This window comes from Balaenoptera physalus (genome assembly GCF_965194825.1).
Source record: "Balaenoptera physalus genome assembly, chromosome: 2".
Lineage (NCBI taxonomy): Eukaryota > Metazoa > Chordata > Mammalia > Artiodactyla > Balaenopteridae > Balaenoptera > Balaenoptera physalus.
In genome coordinates, this window is record NC_138883.1 from 87,191,021 (window position 1) to 87,217,181 (window position 26,161).

Below are 26,161 nucleotides of genomic sequence, written 5' to 3' on the forward strand. Positions count from 1 at the left end.
CTCTGTTGCTGTGCGTGGGCTTTTCTCTAGTTGCAGCGAGCAGGGGCTACTCTTCACTGTGGTGTGCGGGCTTCTCATTGCAGTGGCTTCTCTGTCGCAAAGCATGGGCTCTAGGTGCGCGGGCTTCAGTAGTTGCGGCATGCGGGCTCAGTAGTTGTGGCTTGCAGGCTCTAGAGCGCAGGCTCAGTAGTTGTGGTGCATGGGCTTAGTTGCTCTGCGGCATGTGGGATCTTCCTGGACCAGGGCTCGAACGCATGTCCCCTGCGTTGGCAGGTGGATTCTTAACCACTGCGCCACCAGGGAAGTCCTCTTCTTCTTTTTAAAGATTATTTTGACTGTTTGTAGTTCCTTGAGTTTCATATCAATTTTAGGATTTTTTTTCTCTCTGTAAAACATGCCATTGGGATTTTCATAGGGATTGCATTGATTGAATTCTATAGATCATTTTGGGTAGTGTAGACATTTTAACAATACTAAGTCTTCCAGTCCGCAACCACAATGTCTTTCCATTTATTTGTGTCTTCTTTGGTTTGTTTTAGTAATGTTTTGTAGTTTTCAGTATACATATCTTCCATATCTTTGGTTAAATTTATTCCTAAATATTTTATTCTTTTTTATGCTATTGTAAATGGGATTGTTTTCTTAATTTCCTTTCTGGATTGGTCATTCTTAGTGTGTAGAAATGCAACTGATTTTTGTGTGTTGATTTTTGTATCCTGTAAATTTGCTGAAATTGTTTAAATAGTTTTTTTGTGTGTTTGTGGAGTCTTTAGTCCTACCCAGTTTTCTAGTCCTACCAAATTTCCAGTACTATGTTGAATAGACATGGCAAGAGTAGGCATCCTTGCCTTTTACTACATCTTATAGGAAAAGCTTTCAGTTTTTCATCATTGAGTATTATGTTAGCTGTGGGCCTTTCATATATGGCCTTTATTATGTTGAGACAGTTTTTGTCTATTCCTAGTTTGTTGAGTGTTTATCATGAAAGGGTATTGAATTCTGTCAAATGATTTTTCTGTACTGGTTGAGAGGATCTTATGATTTTTGTCCTTCATTCTGTTAATGTGCTATATCACATTAACTGAGTTTTATATGTTGAACCATCCTTGCATCCCAGGTATAAATTCAACTTGGTCATGGTGTATAATCCTCTTAATGTGCTGTTGATTTTGGTTTGCTGGTATTTTGTTGTGAATTTTTGCATCAATATTCATCAGGAATATTAGTCTGTAGGCTTTTTTTTTTTTTTTTTTTCTTGTAGGTTCCTTGTCTGGCTTTGGTATCAGGGTAGTGTTGGCCTCACAGAATGAATTGGGAAGTGTTCCCTCCTCTTCAACTTTTTGGAAGAGTTTGAGGAGCACTGGTGTTAATTCTTTAAATGTTAGGTAGAACTCTCCAGTGAAGCCATCTGGTCCTGGGATTTTTTTGTTGGGAGGTTTTTGGTTATTATTTTAATCCCTTTACTAGTTACAGTTCTATTTAGATTTTCTATTTCTTCATGATTCAGTCTTGGTAAATTGTATGTGTCTGGGAATTTTAAAAAAATAATTTATTTATTTTTTGGCTGTGTCGGGTCTTAGTTGCAGCACGTGGGATCTTCACTGAGGCATGCGGGATCTTTCGTTGAGGTGTGCAGGCTTCTCTCTAGTTGTGGCATGCAGGCTTCTCTCTAGTTGCGGCATGTGGGTTTTCTTTTCTCTAGTTGTGGCGTGCAGACGCCAGAGTGTGTGGGCTCTGTAGTTGTGGTACGTGGGCTTAGTTGCCCCACAGCATGTGGGATCTTAGTTCCCCCACCAGGGATCGAACCCGTGTCCCCTGCATTGGAAGGCAGATTCTTTACCACCGGACCATCAGGGAAGTCCTGTGTCTGGGAATTTATTCATTTTTTCTGGATTGTCCAGTTCATTGGTGTATAATTGTCCATAGTATTATAATCCTTTTAATTTCTGTGACATCAGTTATAATGTCCCATTTTCATTTCTTATTTTAGTGATTTGCATTTCCTCTTTTTTTTCTGAATCTAGCTAAGGGCTTGTCAATTTTGTTCATCTTTTCAAAAAACCAACTCCTAGTTTATTTGTTTCTGTTGTTTTTCTATTCTGTAATTCATTTATCTCTGCTCTAATCTTTATTTCCTTCCTTCTGCTGTCTTTTGGTTTTGTTTGTTCTTCTTTTTCTAGTTTCTTGAAGTGTAGTTAGATTGTTGATTTTTAGATCTTTCTTCTTTTCTAATGTTTACTGCTATAAATTTCCCTCTTACTATTGCTTTCATAGCATCCCATAGATTTTGGTAGGTTGTGTTTTCATTTTTATTTGTCTGCAGATATCTTCTAATTTCCCTTGTGATTTCTTCTTTGAGCTCCAGATGTATTTTTAACTTTAAGGTTGTACGGAATATAAAATGATTTCAGGGTTTGGTAATTAGGGGAATACAAATATGGGAAATAGCAGATCCTGTTAAAACAGCAAAAACCTAGATTATATATTTCTTTGTTCTAGGTCTTCTTCTGTTTGCATGTGCTAAAAAAAAGGAGGGGAGTCCATTGAGCTAGTAAATAGTGAACAAAAAAGGTGCCATTTCAATAGACATTTAGTGACCATCCACTGAGCACAAACCACTATACCCAGCACTGGAGATTCAAAAATGCAGAATACATCATCTCTATCCTGAGTTTCAGTCTTGCATGAAGGATGAGATTAGGTTGTTGGTGATGCAGTAACTTAATGAAAAGAAACTTGGCAGAGAATATCAGCATTTAGGAGCAATGCCATCTTTACCCTCTGCCCATGCTACCTGGAGTTATTTAACACTACTGTCCTTTAAAAAAATCATTTTTTTTTCACTAGGCACAACACCATTACTGGGAGATGGCTGACCAGGTTCCAAGCTGTGTGGGACCCTAAACAAGAAGACTGTATCATAGTCGGCAGCATGGCCCATCCACGGCGAGTGGAAATCTTCCATGAGAGAGGAAAGTGGGTGCACTCTTTTCTTGGTGGAGAATGCCTTGCCTCTGTGTGTTCCATCAACGCTATGCACCCAACTCGGTATATTTTGGCTGGAGGTAACTCCAGTGGGAGGATACATGTTTTTATGAATTAAGAAAGTTGTGGAGTTTTTGGTTTGACAACACCGATTTGTTCAAATTAATCAGTGTCTAAGGAGCCCAGTAATTCACGTGGCTTAGTCTGTTTACTTGGTAATATGTTCTATTTTTAGCAAATACAAAATTGCTTTGTTAATAAGAACTGTGAGCAGAAGGTACTTTTAGTAAGAGAGAAGCCTTGGAGGTTGTTTCTATAGGATGGCGAGGGAATTAAAGGGGAGACTGTGATGCCTTCAGCACTTTTAATCAGGCAGAATGTTGAGAAATTCTAACATAAATTATAAAGCTTTGAGTGATCAGTATTTTGGTTGTTTTTGTGGTTTTGATTCTATAGTGATATATAGATTTGTGGTTTTTTTAATAGTTTGCAGTAAATATTTATTTCTAGACTCATACACTGGAAGGGCTCCTGAAAGGTCATCTAACTCAGTAATTTTGAAACTTTTGAGTTTTTAAACTGAGCACCTTTTTTCCCCCTTGCCTCTAAATTAAATCTTACATGAAATCCCAAGAAATTGCTGAGAAGCTTTGGTTCACTTGGGCAGGGCCTGTGTCTGTGTGTGTTGACCCTTTCCCTCCCACTCCTCTACATGGCTCCTGAGACACAGCCAAGGAATCCCAGGGCTTGTAGGCACAGGGTTTGGATCTACCTGATTGCTGTAATCCAGTATGAGATTACCTTCAGACCAGTGTTTCCCAGACTGTGGTTTGTAGCTGTTCACGTGAAATCAGTTAAGTGGCCATGAACAGTGTTTACAAAAATGAAAAGGAGAGAAATAGTAAAGAATAGCAAACATAATTAGAATAAGTATTCTTTTGTGAAACTTAGTTCCATATGCATACATATTTGTAGGTATACATGCATACGTATATTCTGACGTAAAATGTATTTCTTTATTACTGTGGTACTGTGGGTCACGGTTAAAGGAGTAAAAGCTCCTGACTTAGAAAGTCATAGACAGCCTTATCTGTCCCTGTCTTTAAACTCTCCAGAGGAGATTCAATAACCTGGGGAAGTGTTATGAAATACCATTTTTGGAATTTCTTCATAAAATTTTTTTTTCAGAAGCTATGGCAATTTGAATGTGTCTGTTGTTGGATATTACTAAATCAGTGACTAATATTACTGTGTGACCTTACCTATCCAACTTTTTCCATTGTTCTTCATTGCCAAACTACTACTGAAAGCCTGTTGTAAATAGCTTCAGCAATATGTTTGATTTCTAAGAGGAAATATTATCTTTTCATAATTGTATATCACAGAAATAAAGTGACGTGTATCATTTCCTTGAACATTCTTTTCTTAAATAATTTCCTTCTCTGTAATTAAAGTCTAAATAAGTTTTGAGGCTTAGTTTATTAATAGGTTGTGGGTGTTTAGAAGGAATAGGATTTCTCTGTTTTCTTGGTGATATGAATACAGGAATTGATAAGCAAGGTGGAAATGTTAATTTATGAAATGCAAAAAGTAAGGTTATGTGAGGTTGAGGTATATTTAAACTGTCCTGGAAATAGTAAATGAAACCTTTAGGCTCCCTTTCCCTTTTCCACGCCACTTAATTTTACAGGTTCTAGAGTGGCTAGTTCTGTGGGAGTTGTTCTTTTAAGATGTTGAAAACTACTCTCGATCAAATTAGTACTATCATTTAAGCTTTGAATACTTGGTGGTATACTTGGTGCTAATTGCCTGGCTTCTGCACTAAATGTTAGCAAATTCTTGATGTTTCTCACTTTTCTGGTTTCTTTTGCCACTGTAGCTTCATAAGCTGTGCTATTTATATCCCATTCTACTTAACAGAGTTCTGTCTTCTTGAGGCGGTGCAGGAAGGAGAGTAGGAGAGTGAGTGGGGGACTTGTTTCTTGGTGGTAAGCTCTATAAAGGAGCAGTTGTTTAAATCTAGAAAGCACGTAAAGGACAGTTGCCTCCCTTAGGACATCCTTAAACTGTATTCTGTTGTGAAGGGCACTTCTCCCAGAGACTCGCTTAAAGCTGTGTGGCTTCTGTAATTATGTGTGTATTATGATTGCTCTCTCCCTTCCGGATAAACCTTTTTTGTTAGCTGGCCTTTATAACATCTCATAAGCATGTAAGCTCTGAATTCTCCTGTAGTTATTTTCTTTGAGATGCCTGACCTTTTTTAATGTGACGTTAAGGAGGAAGGAGATGATCTCATTTGGGGTGGATGGAGACTTGGTCAGACTAAGAGAGACTGCAAATGATTAGGAACTGATAGAATCTGAATTGCTTAAGACCCATTTTAGTATTCTGTCCTTTGAGTTAACCTTTCCACAGAGAAGACTTTGCAAAGGTAGTTCTCCAGGAAAGCAGAGAGCTTTAGGGCTGTGGATACAAAGGTTTAAATACTTTCAGCCAGTGTACAGTACATGAGAAGAGGAGGAGGGCAGAAGCATGTGCCTTCTGTATCAAACTTGAGAGGAAGAAGTATATGCACTCTGTCTTTAGATTCCAAAAACTTAGGCGTCTCGTTTGTTAGGCTGTCCCGTCTGATTTAGTACTTTTGTTTTTCCTTGTTAGTACAGAGTTGATGGCCAGTAATGAGTTTTAGTTTTAAGACAGCATAGACCCATAATTCTGGTTCATGTGGCTGTAAATGTTTGACTTTTCAAATGAAAAGGTGGAATTTTGTGAGGAAGATAGTATTTAGCACAGTTACACAGAGCAAGGAGTAAAACATCTTAAGGTATGTTTTTCTAAAATGGAAGCTGTGCAAGAGGAAATGTTTTAAAAATATCTTTTGCGCGTTTTACTCCACTCCATCGGCATGTTGTAGGGGTGTGTAGAGGAAGCCTGTTCATGAGCTAAAACCAGAAGTGTGTTCAGGTGCAGAGGGGCTTGGTTGTGGTTGAGGCACCCTAAGCAGGGGCCTTGAAAAGATGTGTGCATAGCTGAGTCATCATTAGTTATCCAAAGAAGGGCTATAGGGACTTCCCTGGTGGCACAGTGGTTAAGAATCTGCCTGCCAATGCTGGAGACCCGGGATCGAGCCCTGGTCAGGGAAGCTCCCACATGCCGCGGAGCAACTAAGCCAGGGTGCCACCACTACTGAGCCTGCGTTCTAGAGCCCATGAGCCACAACTACTGAGCCCATGTGCCATGACTACTGAAGCCCGTGTGCCTAGAGCCCGTGCTCCACAACAAGAGAAGCCACTGTAATGAGAAGCCTGCGCACCACCAGGCTTAAAATAAATAAATAAATAAGTAAATTTATTTTTTAAAAGGCTGTAGCTCTAAGTCTGTAGGATCATGGGAAACCACTCGCATCCAGTGGTTCTCACGCTTTTTTACTCTTCAGATCATTTTAAGCAGAGACTCCTGTCATTTAAAAAAAAACAACTTCCCCGGGGACAGGGCACTGGATATCATTTTATTTTTTTATTAATTAATTTATTTTTGGCTGCATTGGGTCTTCATTGCTGCACATGGGCTTTCTCTAGTTGCAGTGAGCAGGGGCTACTCTTTGTTGTGGTGCACGGGCTTCTCATTGCAGTGGCTTCTCTTGTTGTGGAGCACTGGCTCTAGGCACACGGGCTTCAGTAGTTGCGGCACGCGGGCTCTAGAGCGCAGGCTCAGTAGTTGTGGTGCACGGGCTTAGTTGCTCTGCGGCATGTGGGATCTTCCCAGACCAGGGCTTGAACCTGTGTCCCCTGCATTGGCAGGTGGATTCTTAACCACTGCGCCACCAGGGAGGTCCCTGGATATCATTTTAAAGGTAATAGGAACCTCTTAAAATTTGGAAGTAAGTGACATAACCTGATCGGTGCTTTAGGAAGATGATCTAGTGGCAGAATGGAGGGTTGGAGGGCAGGTAGAACTGAAAATAGGAAGATTAGATAATAAGCTAGTACAGTGGACCCTAGTCTCACCTTTTATCCTCATGGAATTTAGAAGACCATTACCAGTCCATAGCCACAGAGTGATGGTTACAGAATCAGATGAGATAGTGTTAAAGGAATGTATGTTGTTAAGTTGTAAATATGAGGTTTGTAATTGTAGTGGTGATATCATTCTGTTCCCTTCGTAGGAAGTGTTTGCTGTTCTCTCTCTTACTCCAGGCTTACGAACACTGGTGCAGAAGCTGGACCATCTAGATTCTCCTTTGGGCTCTGAGACTGTGTGTAACCTTGGGAAAATCATTTCTTGGTTTTCCTCATCAGAAAAACGTGGTCCAATTCATCTCCAAAATTATTCCACACTTACAGCTTCTAAGTTCTTAATAGTATTTATTTTTTGGGGAAGAACAAGGATAATAGATGGCTATAAACAAAATGATTATTTTAAATAATTCCAGTCGCAGACAGCAGTCAGCTGTGTAAATCCCACTGGTATCCTTTTATTATCCTTTTATCTATGTGTTGTTAATTTTAAGGAGGAGAAAGTGAGATAGGCTGTAAGTTAAAAAAAAAAAAGAGTCCACTCTTCTATGATATTTAAATATTTATTTACGTTTAAAAATAATTTTCATGGCACCAATGATTTTATGCTAACTACATACTGCATATGTAGAAAAAAGTACATTGCTTTGAAGGAAAATGTAACTTAGAATTTTTGGCACACAAAAGGTTAACAACTATATTTTTTTAATGAAACTAAGAAATTCACATTTGCAGGTAGTTTACCTTCTACTGCTTAAAGATGCAGTACACTATTCTTTAGTAAGAGTTTTATTTCCTCTGATAGATGAAGCTGTGGAAACCACTGCTTTTTCTACAATGAGATCAAAACTAATTTTGAGAGAAAATAGGAGACATAGTGGAACACAGTAAAATCAGGTTAAAAACTTGAACAATTTTTAATGATGGGGAGATACCAAAAAAGACTAGTCACCAGCAAAGGAAGTTTGTTATTCAAGCACTATTTGAAAAGCAAATTGAAGGAAACTTTTCCATCTGTATTTTGTGGGATAAGCCCTGGAAAAAAATAACCCAAAAGTCTCTGTTCAGAGAGCAAAATCCAGCTGTAGGAAGTGGTATGGACTATTGTACTGTTAGAACTCTAGACACAAGTACGTACCAGGATATGGAATACTGCATCTGTCTTTAATGTGAATATGAAAGGTCAGTCGAGGCTATCACTCACTGCGTAGAAACACCATATTCTACAGACTGAGGTAGGAACACTACACTAAAAGGTAATCTGCTATGTTGCATAAGACAGTAGATATCCAGGTTAAAACCAGCCCCCTATTTCCTGACAGCCTTTTCTTCTCTGAGTCTACTTTTTACTCCAATCCTGTGCTAATAAAGCCTTTCCTGTGTAGATGACAAGTGGCAGTGGCTAGTTGGTTCTAAGCGATCCCTGATCTTTACTAGGATCTCCCTCTGTTTTTGTCTTGTCACTTTGAAATTAGATGTTTGTAATTCTGCCCAAATTGTTGCTGGTATGGAAATGATCAGACAGACAGGCCCTCCTCCATGCTTAGATTCTGGCTGCGTTTTAGCATTCCAGCGCTTGATCTTGCTCATCTTGGCATCAGACATCTCTTTGCTGGTTGGTTGTTCGAGCACCCTTTAAACAAGCAACCCCAGTGCCTCTACTGGGAAATGATCCCGGATCTTTAACACACGTCAGGAATTGGAGCAGAGCTGACCCTCTTTCTGCTTACACACCGGTAAGGAGCAGTTTTATTGTCTAGATCGGGGTTGGCAAATTATAGCCTGTGGGCTAAATTCAGCTCACTGTCTGTTTTTATAAATAAAAATGTTATTGGAACACAGCTTTGCTCCTTTGTTTATGTATTACCTATGGCTGTTTTGTGCTAAGATGGCAGAGTTGCGTAGTTGCCAAAGAGTATGGCCCACAAAACCTAAATAAAAAAATATTTACTATCTATCTGGGACTTTACAGAAGAAGTTTGCCGACCCCTGGTCTAGATAAAAGGGCAATTAAAATTTCAAAACACAGCACCACCCCCAACCTTAAAAAAGGAAAAACTCCGTTTATTCCATGGCTATTAGATTCTATATGTGGACATGGTTCTGCCGTCTCAGAGGACAGACTAGGGGAAAGCAGATCTACACGTGACTCATTTTCTTTTGCATTTGGGGCTGCCCAGCATCATACGGTGTCAGTAGCTGCTCCACTGTTAATGTGGGTCCCAGAAATATGTCCACTGACTGTCCTTACATAAGTCCTCAGGCCCCAGATGACTTAGAAATCTCTCCCTGAGATGAAAACAAGATCTTGTGTGTGAGTGGTTGTAAGAGTTGCAGAGCTTGGGCCTCGGACCCCACACTCACCCTCCACATGCTGCGCTTCTGCATGCTTCCACGGCTCCCCTCGGCAAGGATGGCAAGTGCTTTCCTACAACTTTCATTTTCCCAGTGCAGAGGATGACGCTAGGGGGCAGTATTTCTACATCTAAGTCTTGGTCTCTGCCACATTCACCTTCTTTTGTAGGCATCTCTTAGAACTCCTATTTAAAGAGATTATTTTCCTGGTCCCTTCCCAGGCTGTTTGTTGATCTTGGAATTCTATTTTCTGAAGCTTTTCATTCTCAGGATCAGTTTCTTCCTTGTATCGTTTAAGTGCGTCAGGCTCTATTTTTCTTAATCCATAAAGTAAAAACAAAATATGAATTGATAAGAAAATAACATTTTGTTGTTAAAATATAAATTGAAATAGTCTTTTTTGGGGGGGGGAGGGTGTTGTACAAAATAAGTACTGCTCTGTGATCTCAACAATCTCTCAGGTACCTTAGCTCTGTTAACTACACTTAGTCCTGCATTTCTGACAGTTCTATCCCTGGCACCACTGAATTCACCTAATGCTTCTGGAGCACTATAAAAGTCTTGAGGTTCTTCAGAAAAAAACGCCACAGAAGTCTAAGTTCATTATACAAAACTCATGGTGATGCCCACTAGGATCTAGTCTAAGGGGACAGACTTACCCCACCCCTGCTGCTGCTGCTGCTGTAGTGGTGGTCCTTTCAGATGCCCACTCTGCTCAGATTTGAAAGAAATAAAAGGAAAAGAAAATCCAACTCAGACCGTCATAAGAAGCAACTTTCCATTTAATCATTCTACACGGATGTTTACTTTTTTTTAAAAGCTCTGTCTGGGAAGAAAACCTAGACAGTCCCCATTGTCCAGACCCCTGGCCTGCCCTGCTGAGGCTGCAGTGATGAGTCTACTGGAACTGAGTAGGAAAGCTCCTGCAGGATACAGAAGACAACAGCTCTCTAGTCTCCAACTAGTGTCCCATCTACTAGGTGACACTACTGTGAGAATCAGTAATAATAAAATAAATTATTTTTGATATTTTCAAAATAATACACATCATCTATGAAAAATCAAAATTCAAAACCAAAAATTTTATCCTGCAAATTGGGAGGATGAGAAACAGAGTCGCCGAGCCTTTCTTGAAAGAACCTCTGAAGGAAATGAGTTTTCCCAGTTAGTTTAGACAAGGCATGAGCCTATCCCTTTCTTCTTCTGGGAAACGACCCTCCTAGGCTGTGGACTTTGAGTCATGAGAGGAGGACTTGGTACATGTGCCGATGGTTCCGCGATGGGTCCCATTGCTGGGAATGGGTAGCCGGGCTCCTTGGTCCACCTGGCTAGTTATTGGGAGGATTCCTGCCTTCTCAGGTGTCAGTGAGCAGGCTCACCACCGAGCGGATTTTGCAGGCAAACCATCGCCTGAGGGGACAAAAGTATTGATAGTGGAATTGTTCAAACTCGGGGGTCTGGCGGATATCGCGGAAAAAGGCAATGTCAAGGTCAGACTCAGTAAGGATGATCAGGAGGAGGAGCAAAACAAAGAGGAGTCCCATGGTCACAAGGAGCAAACGGAGGACACTTAAAACAAACTTATTCACCTGTTCCTCCTCTGGCCTGCCGTGCCCCTGACACAGGGCCCTCAGCTCTCCCCCAAGGGCCTCCATCTCTGCAGCAGTTGGGGTGCTGGCCTCAGACTCCTTCTCCTCCTCAATGCTGCAGGTGGCCCCATTGATCTGCCGGGAAAGCAGCATCAGCTCCAGGCTGTGCTCGGCCACAGGGGTGGGCAGCACACTGTCTGCAGGGCTGTAGGCCTCGTCCGCGATCACGGCGACTCGCTCATTGCTGTCTGCCCGGCTGCTTCTCACGTGAGGCAGGAAAGTGTCCCCGTGGGAGGAGGAACGCACCGGGGTGGAGTGGGCACTGTCCCGTAGGGACTCGAGGCCTGGAAAGGCAAAAGGAAAATGAGCAGGCCTTCTGTGTGCCGGCACCCACTTCGCTGTCAGGCGGAGGCAGCACCCATCCTGCTTTATCTGGTCACTAAAATCTTAGGAAGCCGCTTTGCACGCCCCACGTGACCAGCAGCAATGGCCACTGCACTCTGTTTTGATGTATCAAGAATAGGACAAGAGAAGCAGCAGGAACTAGAGTGGCATTGGTTGAAAGTTTCTTTCTTTTTGCTTATAGTTTTGGCCATATTGGTTAAAGATTCTGCCTTTCCTGCCTTTGGTGTCCCGGGCCTGGCTTTAGCCCAATTTGAAAGAGAATCGCAGACTATCCCTGACCCAGCCAGAGCCGGGGTCATGGTTCAGGGAGCCGAGGGCCTGGAGAGGCAGGAATGTGGAGGAGACTGTGTTTTGCCCAGCTGGGCCTCATCAAATACAGATTCTGGAGCCGAGTGTCCTCCTAACAACCCGGCACACAGCTCCTTGAGCTCATCTTTTGGATTCCTGCAGTTGCTGTCAGTCTCCTCAGCCTCCCAGTTCTAGCTGTCCTGACTCTGTGGGAGGTAAAAACCTGATCTGCTCTTCCTAAGTGCTCTCCCTCTCTTTTCACCTTAGACTGAGCCGGGTCCAGAACAGGCTGACAGCTCCCCTTGCTTTAGCTGCTCCAGAGTACAGAGTGGTCTCTGAGACGATCTTGTTGGATCAGTGGGAAATTCTCTTACATTAGTTAGGAGAAAGGGTCTTCTGCCCCTAAAACTACTCATTATCTCTTTACTTTCTTAGATGGAACATCTCTTTCTTTCCAGGGCTCAAAGCTCTAGTAGGGAAGAACAGGGGCTGGTTACTCCCCTCAACCAAACAGCAGCCACCCAGGCCAGAGGATGTCAGAGCTCAGAGTCACCAAGTGTGGCCCATGTCATAGTGCTCCCAAGGAAATGGCTTCTTGTTTCAAGTTCAGTGTCTGTATTTTCTACTCCTGGCCATATTGGTGGTTCCAGAGTGGCTCTCCCTGCTTTTGTGGTCCACATCAAGAGAAGCTCGTCCCCTTCTGTTGCTCTGAAATCGACCCTGACTGCCCCAGATAGCTGGATACCCAGCTAGTAAAGGTAAGACCTAACCAGGGCCGATTACGGAGTTTTCTGGTTCTGGGCTGGCTTCAAAAGCCCCAAGGTCTCTTTTAAAAGGTGCCAGTAACATTTCAGAAGTAGTGTATCTCATCTTCCTTGGCTTCCTTGGTAGGTAGCCAGTTGCAGCCAGGCCGCCTGCCTGCCCAGCTTGCTGTAGCCCGTCTCGGCATACACACAGTAAAAGATTCTCCATAGGAACGAACCCTGGGTTACGAACGAGTGGCTGGCGTGGGCAGGGGAGATGGCAGCCCCCTGCTATCTGCCTCTGCTCCCCACCACCTCACCATTAGTATATTAGCCACAGCTCTCAGCTCCTGCTTTCAGAAGCTGCAGTGTCCTGGCTGTATTTCCTTTGTCCCTATGCTATAAAATACTTAAATTTGTATAATGTTTTAAACTTTTTAAAGCACTTCCATTTTGTCTTTAAACAACTTCATGAAGTGGTGAGGGCAAGAGGTTACAGTCATGTCGTTGGTTGTTACTGGCAAAGACAAGGGTAGAATCCAAGCCTCTTTCTATTCCATGGTGCTAATGATCATGCAGTTGGATTCCGGGGAGTGGAACAACAGGCCAGGATGAATTAAGTCAACAGCCTGCACCTGCCTTAGACTTAGGTCCCAATTGCCCAAGAAACTGTTGTGAAATAAGGTGAAATTAAGAGCCTGTCCCTTGTTCCGGAGCCTTTGATGTTCCTCTGCTCTCTGTTTTCCCCAGTGTTCCTCCCTTCTTCCCCCATTTGCATGTGTGTAGCATGAGAAACACGTACCTGGGAGTGTGAAATGGGTTTCTGATAAAAGAAACCTTTCCAGGCTCTGATCTTACATGTTGCTGGTTCAGCTCCTTTCCCAAGTACTCTTCTGGCTCCCTGTTCTCTGGAACCTCAGCCCCGTTGCACAGGGCACCTCACACCCTTTCAAGGGCTGTCCCCTCACAAGGACAGCTCTGACTGCCAGATCTTCCAGTGTATGACCAGCATAGCTGCCGGAAGCCACTTAGTGCAATCATAGCCTGGCCTACAGTTCAGCCCTAAGCTTACTGGGGAAGGTGAGAGGCAAAGGCTGTGACATCAGAAAGAGCAAATCAGAGGGACACCAGAAGCCACATTATAGTGAGTTGTTGGTGCTCTCAGTAAACAAGATAATGGCTACATATGTATTTCTAAGTAGAGAGCCTGACAAACAAAATTACTCAGTAAATGTTAGTCTTCTGTTCCCCTAACAGACCTCACCTGTAAAGTTAAGGTTATTCCTATGCTAGGTTAGTCCTGTACAGAATTTCAGGTTTCACTAGAAACCACCACTCGCCTCAAACCTGTTATTCTGGGATGGATGGGGTGGGTGCCGTGGGTGGGATCTGGGTGAGTGGCACAGCAAAACAGAGGGTGTCTTTTTACCTTGGAGGTGCTCCAGCTGATCGCCTTGCCCAGAGGTGGCTCCCAGTGGGCGGGGGGGCACAGTGGTCAGGAGCCTACCCTGGAGCCGGGGCCCCATCCTCAGGATGCGCACACTCAGGGGCCGAAGGCAGTGATTAGTCAACCGGAGCTGAACTCGGACTCTGGTGTGAATCTTAATCAGACTCTTCCCCATGGTGGCCCAGGAAGGCAGGTACTTCTTCAGTGGAAACCAGCTGATCTCTTCATGGGAACCAGCCAGGCAGGGAAGGTACAGAGGGAAAGGATGGGAAACCAACTGATCTCACGCCATGACAGCCCATTCGCAGTGCCTCCCATGCTGGAGAGAAAAGGTTGGCTCTGAGAGTCTCAGAGCAGACTGAGCTGCAGGGAAAGAGCAGCTCTGAGAGGCCAGCGTTATCAGGGGACTGGATTCAGTCAGAAGGACTTAGAGCTATAAAAGGTAATGCTTTCCCAGCCAGTAGCTGTTTCCCTGAGGCCCGTATAAGGGCCCCAGACCTCTCAGAGGGTGAGGAACAGAGAGGGCAGGGAATAATCCCAGAGAGTAGGGGAAATCGGGACTGTCCCAGAAAATCCAGGATGTGAAGCTACAAAGAAAATGGCTTTGGGTTGGGTGGCTCTGAAGTGTGAGGCGGTGGCTCTGGGGCTGGAAATGGCCTGCGTCCCCTCCTCCACTGGGATCTGCGCTATTTGTCTGGCTGCCCCATGGGGCACAATGGATGAAAGGAACTGACATACCTGAGCGTCCTCTCTGGGTCAGGCCTGTGCTAATAACATGTGTTATCTTGGCATCCCCGAGAGCAGAGGGCAGGGCCAACCAATGCAGTCTTCTTTTTAAGGGTCTCAGTTCATTGAGATTACATGGTTTCATTCAAACTGTAACGTTACGTTAATGTTTTCGCAGTTTTCCCCACTGTTTTTGGAGATAGCAAACAAAGCTCTCCCCTGGAAAAGGCAAATGGTTTCTGTGATATTAATTTATGTGCCGTATGGACTATAGGAAAGACAATCCCTGATGGAGCGTGAACCAATTTCAAATGTCCATAACCTCCTGGGAGTTTTGATGGTTTGTGTCCTTCCTCTGAGGTCCCCATCGCGTCCCTCTCGCCCTTCGCTGCCTGGTTGGGGTGGACAGTGAGGGCCAGCTGTGTTAGGTGCTTTAAAGGCAAAACCCCCTCTTGAGAGATGATGCAGCTGAACTCTCACCTCCTGAAATAATCCATTCTATATTTCCCCGGGCTTGATGATCCCTGCACTGATAGAGCCACTCAACTGCTAAAATCTTGTATTTTTTTTCACATCCAAACCAGATGTCCACCTGCCTCTCCTCACCCTGAATTACATTCTGCCTGTGAGTTTCATTCCTGCCAGGGCAGTTCTGAGCTTCTACCCACGCCCTTCTGAGTCTAATGGGCCCCGAGGGCCATGACCGGGGATGAAGACTGTGCTTGTCTATAGGCACCACTGGGCATGGGGTGTAAGGAGCACGTTGTCTTGGGGAGTAGCACATGGAGGCCTGCTGTGTTATAATCTGCCAGGTGTGAAGTTCTGAGCCTAAGCTTTTGAGGCCGTGCCCTGGCCCTGGGGTGGGGGGTTCTCTGCTCTAATAGCTTTCTCAGCGGCCTCTCCCCACTGCACCCTCCCCTGGCGTTTTATAAGCATGGGTGACAGTTTTGGGTGTTGAGGAGCCTACTGCTGCTACGATGGGAGAAGACAGGTTCTGGGAGGAGGCTGAAGGCACAGCCAGAGCTGGTTGGGAACTGAGGCAGCCTCACAGCTCGTCTTGGGGGAGCTTGAGGATGGTTCTCCCCACCTCTGAGTTGTTTTGCTAACCCTGCTTGGCAGCTACTCCAAATGAGTTATATCCCCACATGGATGGCCTCAGTCTTCCCTCTTCTGGGAATGCTGGTTTTACTGGACATTCTTCCATATGCTGGGGAGCAGCAATGCCTGAGGCTGCTCTCCTATGCGATACCTGCATTAGGGCCAGCTTCCCCCAGGAGGTGGCCTTTTCTCTGGGAGGACAGCTGTCCCGACTTTCTGCAAGAGCCTTGGGATAAACCTGGTGGCTTCAGCCTCAGGACGGACGGGAACAAGGGCCACAGAGAGGGGAGAAAGTTATGTTTCCTCAAAAGAGGAGAAGACAGTCCACTTTCCTGAGATGCACACCCCAAAATAAGAGAGCTGGGCTCACTTCTCCCGCTCAGCCTAAGATAGGAGGGAAAACCAGGGGGCTGTGTCTGACGATGGCCGACCTCAATAATTCCATACCTTGCATAGCGATTATACTTGGGAGTTTCCAAGGCACCTTTCCCCGCCACCCCCCTTTCTACAGTGGGGGCAACAGGCTCATAGAGGTTAAGCAACCTGCCCAGAAAATGTGTGGCAGAGCTCCTATTTTGACCTTATCCTTGACTTCCTGACCAGCGCTCTTTGCATTGTGCTTGCTGCCTGCCCAGTAAATGCTTTCATCTCTTTAAAGTACTTGCACATACATCAGCTTCCTCGAAACCCATGGAGTTTTACAAATGGAGCAACTAAGGTACTCACATAAATAAGGCCTTTGATGGTGGTTGCCCAGCCAGGGTTCTCAACCCCTAGACTGTTTGTAGTTTTACACCATACTCAGGTGATGCAGAGTCAGTGACACATTGTAAAATCCTAAACACAAACCAGAGATCCTCCCAGAGGAGCAGCAGAGCAATGTCCTTCCTAACCTAAGCAATTCTTCATTTTCATTAACAAGCAGCATTCCCACAGAAAGGGCAGAGGACCTTCCCTCCCCAGCTTCCAGGACAGAGACACGTTTGAAGCAGTCCTGCTGCTGTGTACTGCTGCTTGAGATCTTCTGAGGTCCTACAAAACGTTGTCTTCAGGGGACTTCCCTGGTGGCGCAGTGGTTAAGAATCCGCCTGCCAATGCAGGGGACATGGGTTCGATCCCTGGTCAGGGAACTAAGATCCCACATGCCGCTAAGTAGCTAAGCCCATGCACCACAACAACTGAAGCCCATGCGCCTAGAGTCTGTGCTCCACAAGAGAAGCCACCGCAATGAGAAGCCCACGCACCGCAACGAAGAGTAGCCCCCGCTCGCCACAACTAGAGAAAGCCTGCGCGCAGCAACAAAGACCCAACGCTGCCAAAAATAAATAAATAAATAAATTAAAAAACCCCAACAAAACAAACAAACGAACAAAATATTGTCTTTAGGAAGGAAAGCACTCAACTTTATACCTGTATCAAGCCTGTGGGGCAAGCTGGGTCAGTGACAACAGCTGGAGGGCAATCTTCCCAGAGTCTCCTAACAGTATAAACTGCCCAGAGACTGGAGAGGTATCAACCCCAGCTACTGGGTCATCTCGTTCAGTGAAAATACACAGACTTTGTCTCTCTTCCCACCTCCACCTCCTCCAGAGCGAGGGAACGGTAGATAGAGAAGGGGTATATTGGAATTCCTGAGACAATGTTAAAGAATTCAGATAGCAAGAGGACAGATTTCTACAACTGAAGTAGAAGGTGGTGGCAGCTACTGGAATGCTTCAGAACCAAGAGTTTTCATTTCTTGGTTAACTGCCTCAGCCACCCTGATCCTTTAAGCTGTGGAAACTGGTTATCAGATCTGGAACACAAGGGAAAGCCTCTGATGGAAATCAGTTTCAGAACTGCATGGAACCTGGTAGCTTCCACATACAAAGTTCTCTCCCAAAGGTTTAGTCTAATACTCTCAGACCTACAAACCCCTCCTGGACCACAGCTCATCAGGGCTGGATGGGGTTACCCTTCACCTGACACCCAGCTGGTGTTCCCATTGACCAGATGAAACATTCTCCCTACCGTTGGAGAAACTTGCTGCTGTCTCTAGTGCAAATTCACTTCTTTTCAAGGTCCCTGTGAGGAACTGGTCCAGGTGACAACTTGGAGGAACCCCAGGTCATCTCCAGAGCTCATGCTCACCTTCCATGATGGAGATGTGAACAGCTCTTCTCCGGGTCCTGGGGACGCTGCTCAGCCTTGGGCCATGGGTTATGGAGGGACAGCTGCGGCTGGGGACCATCCCTGCTCTGAGGTTAAAGAAAAAAAGAACTCTGTTGACTTAGTGCACTGACAGATGTGGTCAGGACTCAGAGTTGAGGACTGGTTACTAGAATTGCCTGAGAATTGCCTGGCTGTGTTAAGTTTTGTTTTGTTTTTAAAAATCTTTAATACCTGCTTTCTGCCTTTAGTCCCTGGATCCCAGTCAGAGACACTACTTCAAACTTGTCAACCTCCTGATATCCCAGACCCACCCGAACCTTTCTTTAGTGTGGCAATGGTGCCACTGGTCCCTGGGCAGGATTGTCAGAGAGTAGAGCCCCAGGGTATGCGGTGCTCCTAAAAATGTGCCTAAGACTGACATGCAACCTCCCCTGACTTCCCACAGAGGCTGCTGGTGGCAGGGGGCTCCGTGTGAAGGCAGGTGGTAATGCTCCCATTCCCAGAGGTCAGGCTGGTTGGCAAACCCCAGACCTCTTGGCCAATCATATTCTCCCTCAGTCTTATCAGGTTTTAGGAGATGGCCTCCTGGACGTGCATGACTTACAGTTATCCATAAAGCATGGATCCTGAAACTATTTCAGACCTAGTGTGACTGGCTTCCTGAATGGACTGTTGACAGAGCCAATGAAACCTTGCTGCTTGGGCATGTCCTCCAAGGTCTATGACCAATTTCAGGACTTGGGATGATGGTAGAGAATGACCCAGGAAGGTGGCTCCTCGGTCTGATGTACTGTCTGCATTAGCCCACCTTCCCTCATTCTCCATCAGGGCTCAGGGAACCAGGGTCATCCTGTTCCCATGCCTTTGGCTGAGATGGGTCTCTTCACCCTGCTGCCCTGTTTGGAAGCCATCATGGCCAGAATCTTCACAGTACTCAAACTGCTGGCTCTTTTAAGATTCTGAGATCTGAGCTGGACCTGGTTTGGGGGTAAGCCCCTGGTGCCTACCTGTGTATTTCTGGTGGCTCCCGTTTGATCTTGGCACTGGACTCCATTACTTCCTTTGCAACTCGGCCACTATAAGTAGTATAAGTAAAACAAGCAGCAAGAAATGAGACAGTGTTCCAGGACTGAGCTCCTCTGTAAGATCTCAGATACTTGGGCTGAACTGGGAAGTGGCCTCTTTGGCCTACCCCTTCCCAGTGTTTAGGCCACTGAGTAGGGCTTGCTTGCTGGGGTAAAGAGCTCTAAGGCGTCCTGACAGCTCTCTATCTCTGCGGTCTTTGGGATCTTCCATCCGCATTTAGGAATGATTCCTCATTGTCCAGCGTGTTCCAAAAATATTGCAAAAAAAATGAAATCTTTAGATAGAAATGAAAGGAATCACTCTTACAGTTCTTATTTTGCTGCTTTTGTAAGGGCAGGAGAAGACACACATTTTAACCCCTACAGGCAAACAGCTGCAGGGAAGGAAAGAAACGGTCAAAGGGTTAGGAGACAGGAGAATCGGATGGAAACCTCACACTTCTCCGGAGGTTCCCAGTGTCTTTGTTCTCAGGATAAGGACCACTGGGCCACCCTTCTCCAGAGAAGGGTCTGAAAAAAGGTCCATAACGGTTACTTACTGTCACTATTTACCTGTATCGGAACCGGCTCCCTTTAAAGAATAAATTGCTGCTGGACACTGTGCGGACTTGGCTTGACTTCTCCAGCCTGCAGCAAGGCAAAGTCCGGTGTGAGAGATGGCCTGCAATGCCTTACAGCCTAAGGCTGTGTCCCCAGCTCCTTCCAAAGGCTACTTGAAGAAACCCTTCAGGAAAAGGCCCTTCACAGCCCTGCTTGTCTCTGACTCCTTTAGCACCTGAGGGCCGTGGACGGGCATGCTGCAACCCACTTCCACGTTAGGAGAGTGAGGGCTCCCCAAGAGTGCCTCATGGGTTCACCACGGGGACTGAGAGAATAAATGTTTGTTAGGGAAAGAGAATGCCACCTGCTGAATCTCAGCCAGGCCACTGGTTAGCAGTATGACCCTGGGCAAATTTCTTTTCCTCTCTTAGCCTCAGTCTTCTTATCTATAAAATGATGGAGCTGGGACTGCTTGACCTCAGGAGTCCCTTCCAGTCCTAGTATTTGAGAATTCGTGTCCATGTCTGGGTAACTGTGGGTGGAGAAGAGAGTAGTGCCCTTCCTGTTCCATCTCCTTCTTGGAGAGAACCTAAAGTGTATTGTCACATTAGAGACTCTGAGAAGTCGTGAAATGAAGAAACTAGCTGAACTTTAATAAAAGTTTCCACCATTTGTTTGAACTTGGAACCATTTGCCCTCCCCCAGAAAGCCCATTAACACCACTTTCAAGGCTGTGAACAGCTGAGGTGGAGACTCTGGAAGTCACCCTTGAGTGACTGTTCTGATCCCTGTACTCCTGTCACTTAGAAAGAGAAGCTTGGGCAGAGCTGCCCAGATTGACTCTCCTAAGACCTGACCCCATCCACAACACGCCCTGGGTGCCTGTAGTGCTAACCCAGCCGGGAACCGAACTGGTCTGAAGCCTTTGTCCTGAGTGGGCAGTGAATATTTAGGGAGTTGTCCCTATAATCCATGAACAGCAGGTGCTGGAGACACCATCCCCGCCTGTCTCAGGGCTCCATGAGGCTCTGAGCCTACTTACTCTCCTGTCTGAGCACATTCTTTTTTTTTTTTTTTTTTCTGGTTTAAAATATTTAATACGTGCTAGACACGTAAAGTTATTTTTATCTGAGCACGTTCTTGAGTCTGACCGGCTCCCTTCAAAGCACTAGGCCAAAAGCAGGGCAGGGATCTGCCCATGACAGATACTCCGAGTGAGGCCGAAGTGGCTCCTGCTAGCGACTTGGCATAAATGGGGATCTGACCCAGGCTACAGGCTTTTAACACCTAATTAGTGGTCATGGAGAACAGTGAAAAGTGGCCTTGGTTTCCAGTGTGGATGTTGGCAATCTGTTAAGGAAAGACTCAGAAACTGAGTTTGGTCACAGGTTCAGAAGCACAATTCTGTTCCCATGGCTCAGACGGAAAAACAAAGGAGGGCCTCCAGAAATGGTGCTGAAATGTTTTCTTGGCTTTCCTTGGACAGCCAGGGACTGAATAGGAGGGAAATGTGACCACATGAAAGTCTTCCGAGCGTCTTCTCCATGAGAAGAAAGAAGCCCACTCAGGTGAGAATTCAGGCTGCCCATTCAATTCACCCCTGATTCTGGTATCAAATGCATAGACTTTATTATACAACTCAGAAAGCCTGCCCAAGAAACAGCCTCTGGGGGCCAGCATCCCACAGCGGTCAGCAGGTAGCAGAGTCTGTTGAGTGGGGAGGAAGATGGTGTCCTCCCAGCCCAGAGCAATTCTGCTCTGGATCCTTCAGGTTACTGGAGGGAGAACTATGGCCTGTCAGGGGAGGAATATACCACACATTCTGTCTTATGTTGTTCTGATTAAGATGCAGCTTATTAAAGCGTAAGTCATGGCATTCTATTTTAAAAACAAGACCAAGGGTTTTAGCGAAATACACTTCATCTGGCATCACCCCAGTTTCTCGATGGGCTATTTCTTTGCTCTCTAATGCTTTTATAACAACTTTTTTAATCAAGGAAAACTGGGCACAAAAGCCTCAATATACTTTACAAAATCATTTGGTAAGCTAAGCTCTCTCCTTTGCCCCAAAGCTGCTATCTCAGTAACAGTCAAGTCCTTGCTTCCTCCAGCTACCCCACCCCCTGCTCCTGAGCACTTGTCCTGTCACTGACAACACCTCTGTCAGTGACACACCAGGAAGGGCTGGTATCAACCCCAGCTCAGCACCAGGCCACCCACTGGGGAGCGGGCCCCAGAGTCTCTCCAAGGCTTAGGGAGCTGCTCTGGGCTGCGCCTGTTCCTTCATGGAGCTATTGTATTCTGGGCTCTGAGTGGCTCCAAGGGGCCAGCTTTATTCAAGTCAGGCACCTATGGGCTTTCTCTGGCCCAAGGCTTCCCCTGAAAAGACCCAGAACTGCTTTGCCACTCGGGGCTGTCCAACGACATTGCAAGGTAGACGCCTTGGGCAGCTCTGCTGCCACACATTCCCAGACATCAGCTCTGACCCTCCAGGTGGTACAGACAGCCACCTGGAAAGGGGTCTGAGTTTTATAAGGAAGCCCAGCCTTATCTCATGTCTCCTTTGTCACAGTTTCTCAAACTTTCCTGCCCATTGTTCCTCTAAAAGTAGCTTCTATGGCTTTGGCCCTGATAAAGGCAGTTCCCATCCCAAGTGTCCACTCACTTGTAGAAGGCTTGGTTCTCTATCCCACATTTCCAGAGGTGCTTGCAGGCTTCTGGAGTTGGAGCAAAATATGTGAGAATAATCTTCTTTTCCTACAAAAAATCCCACATAGAAACAGCTGAGTGTGGATGGCGAAGCGAAGGGTGAAGAGGGCCAGGACACTGAGCCCTGAGCTGTCTGAAGGCTCCCCAGTGCTCTCAGGGAGAGGCTTCAGACGGGGAAGGGGCTGCCTGGCGGGAAGAGAAGCCTGCAGCACCCACAGGACAGAGCTGAGTTCAGTGCAGAAGGGCACACCTGGCAGGTCCAATCAGAGTAAGTCTCTGCTGGCACCACTTGAACCAAGTGAGCCCTCCCCAGAGAAAGTGGCACTCTCAACGGGAATTTTCTTTTCTTTTTTTTTTTTTGGTATTTATTATCTTCCTGGAATTTTCATATGGAAGCAAAAGAATCTTACTCTGTACTTCCTGGAGGTATGGAACCTCTGAGGGTCACCAGCATCCCTGAGGAAGTCCCTGTGCTCCAGGACCTACAGCCACCTCTCGTCATCTCATGTCTCCTCACCTCCAGCCTTGACCTTGGTCCCGGCTTGGCATGCAGGGGGCTTAGCTCTGCCTGGATGGACCACTTTGGTTCAGCCCTGGCCATCAGGAGCCACCCCAGTGCCCCAGCCCGCCCTGAAGAGAGGGAAGCCAGCACTCACCTCTTTCTGACTTACGTACAAATAAAAAGTCTTTCCTTCAAATTTCAGCTTGGTCACCTCATTCCTAGAAGCACAAAGAGAGCGCCCGTCATCTCACTGTGGGCTGCTTGCTCACAGCTAAGTCTTGTAGATGCACAGCCCACCCCGACTGGAAGGGGCTCCAGGCACAGACACAGTTTTAGCCAAAATTAGAACTGAAACAAGACAGCAGCGCAGGGGCCTTAGAGAACAGTTGTTGAAACAGTTCAATCCACAGTTTTCTGGTCAATCACACTATCATAATAGGGTGATAGGAGGATTTCGGGCTCATCAACAGTGGCTGTAAAAGGGAAACGTTTGCATGGGAAGTGAGTCTAGGTAGAGTGGTCCTGGGCCATTTCAGGATTTGGTTCATAACAGGTGCATTATCTGGATGGGACTGTCAAATGTAAGATGCCACAGGTAGCTGATGAGGCCAAAGTTCAAGATATAGCAAATAATGAAAAACAATGCGACCAGGTTCTGAGGGAGTTGAGTCTTTCAGGTGACTGTGCCACTGGATGGAAAATGCAGTTTAATGCAGACAAATGTCAAACGATCTCAGGGACGGGGGCAGGGCAACATACCAAAGAGAGAGAACAGATTACATGGAACAGTCATGCAGCGTACTGACCAGGAAAGGGGCTTAGGGGTTTTTGTAGAAAAATCCTTGAAGCCACCAGCCCAGTGAATGGCTGCAGTAAAAGAGGCAAACAGGATACTGGGGTACATCCACCCGCAGGACAGACACAAATCAGAAGAAGTGACATGGTTACTGTACATGGCACGGCTTAGACCTCACCTCCACATACTGCTCTCAGCCTTGGTTACATTTACAAAATGGAAAAATGACTGGGGTCTTAGGTGGATGTCCCTGAGAGCCAGAGAACTAGGCCTCAGCATTGGTCACTCCTCACTTCCCCTGCATTGGCCTGACACAGCTACCCTCTGGAGCCTGAAGGCCCTCCTACCTCACTGGGGGCAGAGTCTTTATTTTTCTACCCAACTGGGACCCCCCCCCCCCCCAAGGAGGTCTGACCATGCATATCTGCCTCCACTTGGCTTCTTCCTCTTTGCAATTTCTAGGGAGATTTCCTCAATAACCTAGTAAGTAGCAGAAAGGTAGTGAGAACAATGTACCCAATTTACTACTGGACAAAACTCAGGGGACAGAGGAAGGTCACCTGTTTCCTGGATATCATGGCTGGGTCAGGATGAGAGCTCACAACTTCTGCACCAGTTCTGAGCTAGTACAAGCCACATGGGATTCCTTCCCTCCCAATCAATCAATCTCTTATACACATACAGAATACAATAAATATCAATTGATTGATAAATAAACAAGCACACATCATCCTACGCCTTCAATAAGCAAGATAGGAAAGTAGGAAATTTTCTATTGGAAGTGTGATTAAATTTACATCTATTACTTTAAAGTTGAGGCATATGAAGAGACGTCCTGAAGAAATGGGCTGTGAGAGAAGCTATAGAAGGAAAAGGGTCTGGGACAACCCAGTGAGCAGCAGGGCTTCTGGAGGGTAAGGATACTTTAGGGACTACAGGCCCGGGTGTGTCCTACCTGTTTCTAGCTAAAATGCCCCCTACCAGCCACCTCGTAAGACAGCTACCCTGGTTGGAGTGTGGCCAGGATCCGGGCCTTCTAAGGAACATCAGACGACCCAGAGGTCTCCAAACAGCAAGTGCTCCTCACTGGGAGAGCGGTGGCCTGACCCTGTTCATTGTCTTTTTCTGAAAAGTATCTTGTTGGACAGAAGACCCCAAACCCTCACCATCTTCACCGAAGGAGTGCAGTGAGTGGGCCAACTTGAGAAGGGGTAGCAAATGGGCGTGTTGGGGAGCACACCAGTTAGCCCAGTGTGGCAGGCCGCCCTGGGAAGGGGTTTTCTGGGGAATGGGGCCTGGCCGGGCATGTCTGGGGAGCAGTTTCACAAGCACTCTGGTTGATCATCATGTCACCAAGCTTCACAAGAGCCACAAGGGTTGGAAAGGGGGTGTCTGTCCACAAGCTAACAGGGGAGCTGAAGAGGACGTCGCAGGAGAGCTGGCCTGCAGCATCCCCCACAGAAAGCTCACCAGGGAGCAGCTCTGTCCTCAGGTTCCCCGCTAGCTCTTCTTGAGAAGGTGGAGGAAACAAGACAGGAGCAGGCTTCCCTGGCTCTGCTGGGCCAAGGAAAGACACCTGTCCAAGCCCCTGAGAGCCCAGGAAGGTTCAGAGATCACAGGGGCTTAGTAAAATATGCAACATGAGGCTGCAAGATGTTTGCATGGGCCAGAAAAAGGGTCTCTAGGAGAGCCAAACGTCCATCAACAAACCAGAGTCTGCTGCATAGGCTCACAGAGCCACGCAGCAGAACAGACCCCAACAGATGGGCGGAGAGGAAGCAGTTCCGAGCAGCTGTGGCTGCAGCAGTGGCTCTTGCCTGCTAGAATTGGGAGTGGGAGAGGCAGGGGAGGGAAGAAAGAGCGGGGATGTGACTCTTGGAGGCTGAGGACACCTAAGCCCTGAAGAGGGACAGGAGACAGAGCAGCACCTGTGCTCCTGCAGGCAGTGCCCGCCGTGGGCTTTGGTCCGAGGAGGGTGTTTTGCTAGAGCAACAGGTAACTTATATCTGCCCCAGGGGTCATTGCAAGCCCTCCTTCGTTAGGAGAGTGGGTAAGGAGTAAACATCCCTGCAGATGCTATGGTCCTCAGCAGGGGACAGTCCCAAGGACTCAGTTCTCATGGGAACTTTGCTTCCCTAACATCGGCTCCAGCTCTAGACGTCTCATCCTACCCAGAAACCAACTTTCCATACCCTTTCTCTCTCTGGAGAGGCTGTTGGCTCTCAGGAACACCCCTGTGGAAGCATAGGATCCCTAGAAGAGACCACTACCTTCATCAGTTACCATTACGGATGCAAGGCTTTGGAGAGGGCTCAGAACCAGAACTCGCCCAATCACAGACATAGGACATGGGAACCACAGCCCTCCCCAGTTGGTGAGGTATAAAAAGCCTGTTTTGGAAATGAAGATACTCACCATTTAATGAAGTGGACCCTCTTGTTTCCTTGCAGAACAACAAACCCAAAAGGAGTGAAGGCCAGAAATGCAGCATTTCCTGACACGTCCTGTAACACATAAAGATTTCTCATCAGGGCGATGCAGGCATAGAGGTAAAAGGGTGAGAAACACAGTTGTTCACTGGGGATACAGGGTTAATACTTGGCCGTTGGTCACAGAGGGAAGAGCCTGGCATTTGGAAGTAATAGCCAAGTTACTTACCTTTTCTGAGCCTCGGTGGCCTTAACTGTAAGTTGTAGATTATAATACCAATCTTAGAAAGCTGTTGT

General features: G+C 46.2%; 2 protein-coding genes across 11 annotated transcripts in view; one reads left to right on the plus strand and one right to left on the minus strand.

The window, feature by feature from the left end:
- The window catches only part of WDR76 (WD repeat domain 76), a 68,684-nt gene extending 64,284 nt beyond the window's left edge, over positions 1-4,400 (plus strand). For all 6 annotated transcript variants that reach the window (XM_082450096.1, XM_082450098.1, XM_082450099.1 and 3 more), the window contains one exon: positions 2,848-4,400. In XM_082450096.1, the coding sequence (XP_082306222.1) occupies positions 2,848-3,103 (256 nt within the window). In that variant the 3' untranslated portion in view covers positions 3,104-4,400. The remainder of the gene's footprint in view (positions 1-2,847) is intronic.
- Positions 4,401-4,508: 108 nt separating this feature from the next.
- Positions 4,509-26,161, minus strand: part of FRMD5 (FERM domain containing 5) — a 410,954-nt gene continuing 389,301 nt past the window's right edge. For 2 of the 5 annotated variants that reach the window (XM_082450109.1, XM_082450107.1), the window contains exons 8-14: positions 25,851-25,939; positions 22,794-22,857; positions 22,094-22,185; positions 19,441-19,515; positions 18,811-18,879; positions 17,783-17,889; positions 10,121-11,289 (exon numbers count right to left, since the gene is read on the minus strand). In XM_082450109.1, the coding sequence (XP_082306235.1) occupies positions 10,712-11,289; positions 17,783-17,889; positions 18,811-18,879; positions 19,441-19,515; positions 22,094-22,185; positions 22,794-22,857; positions 25,851-25,939 (1,074 nt within the window). In that variant the 3' untranslated portion in view covers positions 10,121-10,711. Of the gene's footprint in view, positions 10,068-10,120; positions 11,290-17,782; positions 17,890-18,810; positions 18,880-19,440; positions 19,516-22,093; positions 22,186-22,793; positions 22,858-23,445; positions 23,533-25,850; positions 25,940-26,161 lie in introns of those variants that run through there. The other 3 variants (XM_082450108.1, XM_082450111.1, XM_082450110.1) reach the window with 3 other exon arrangements.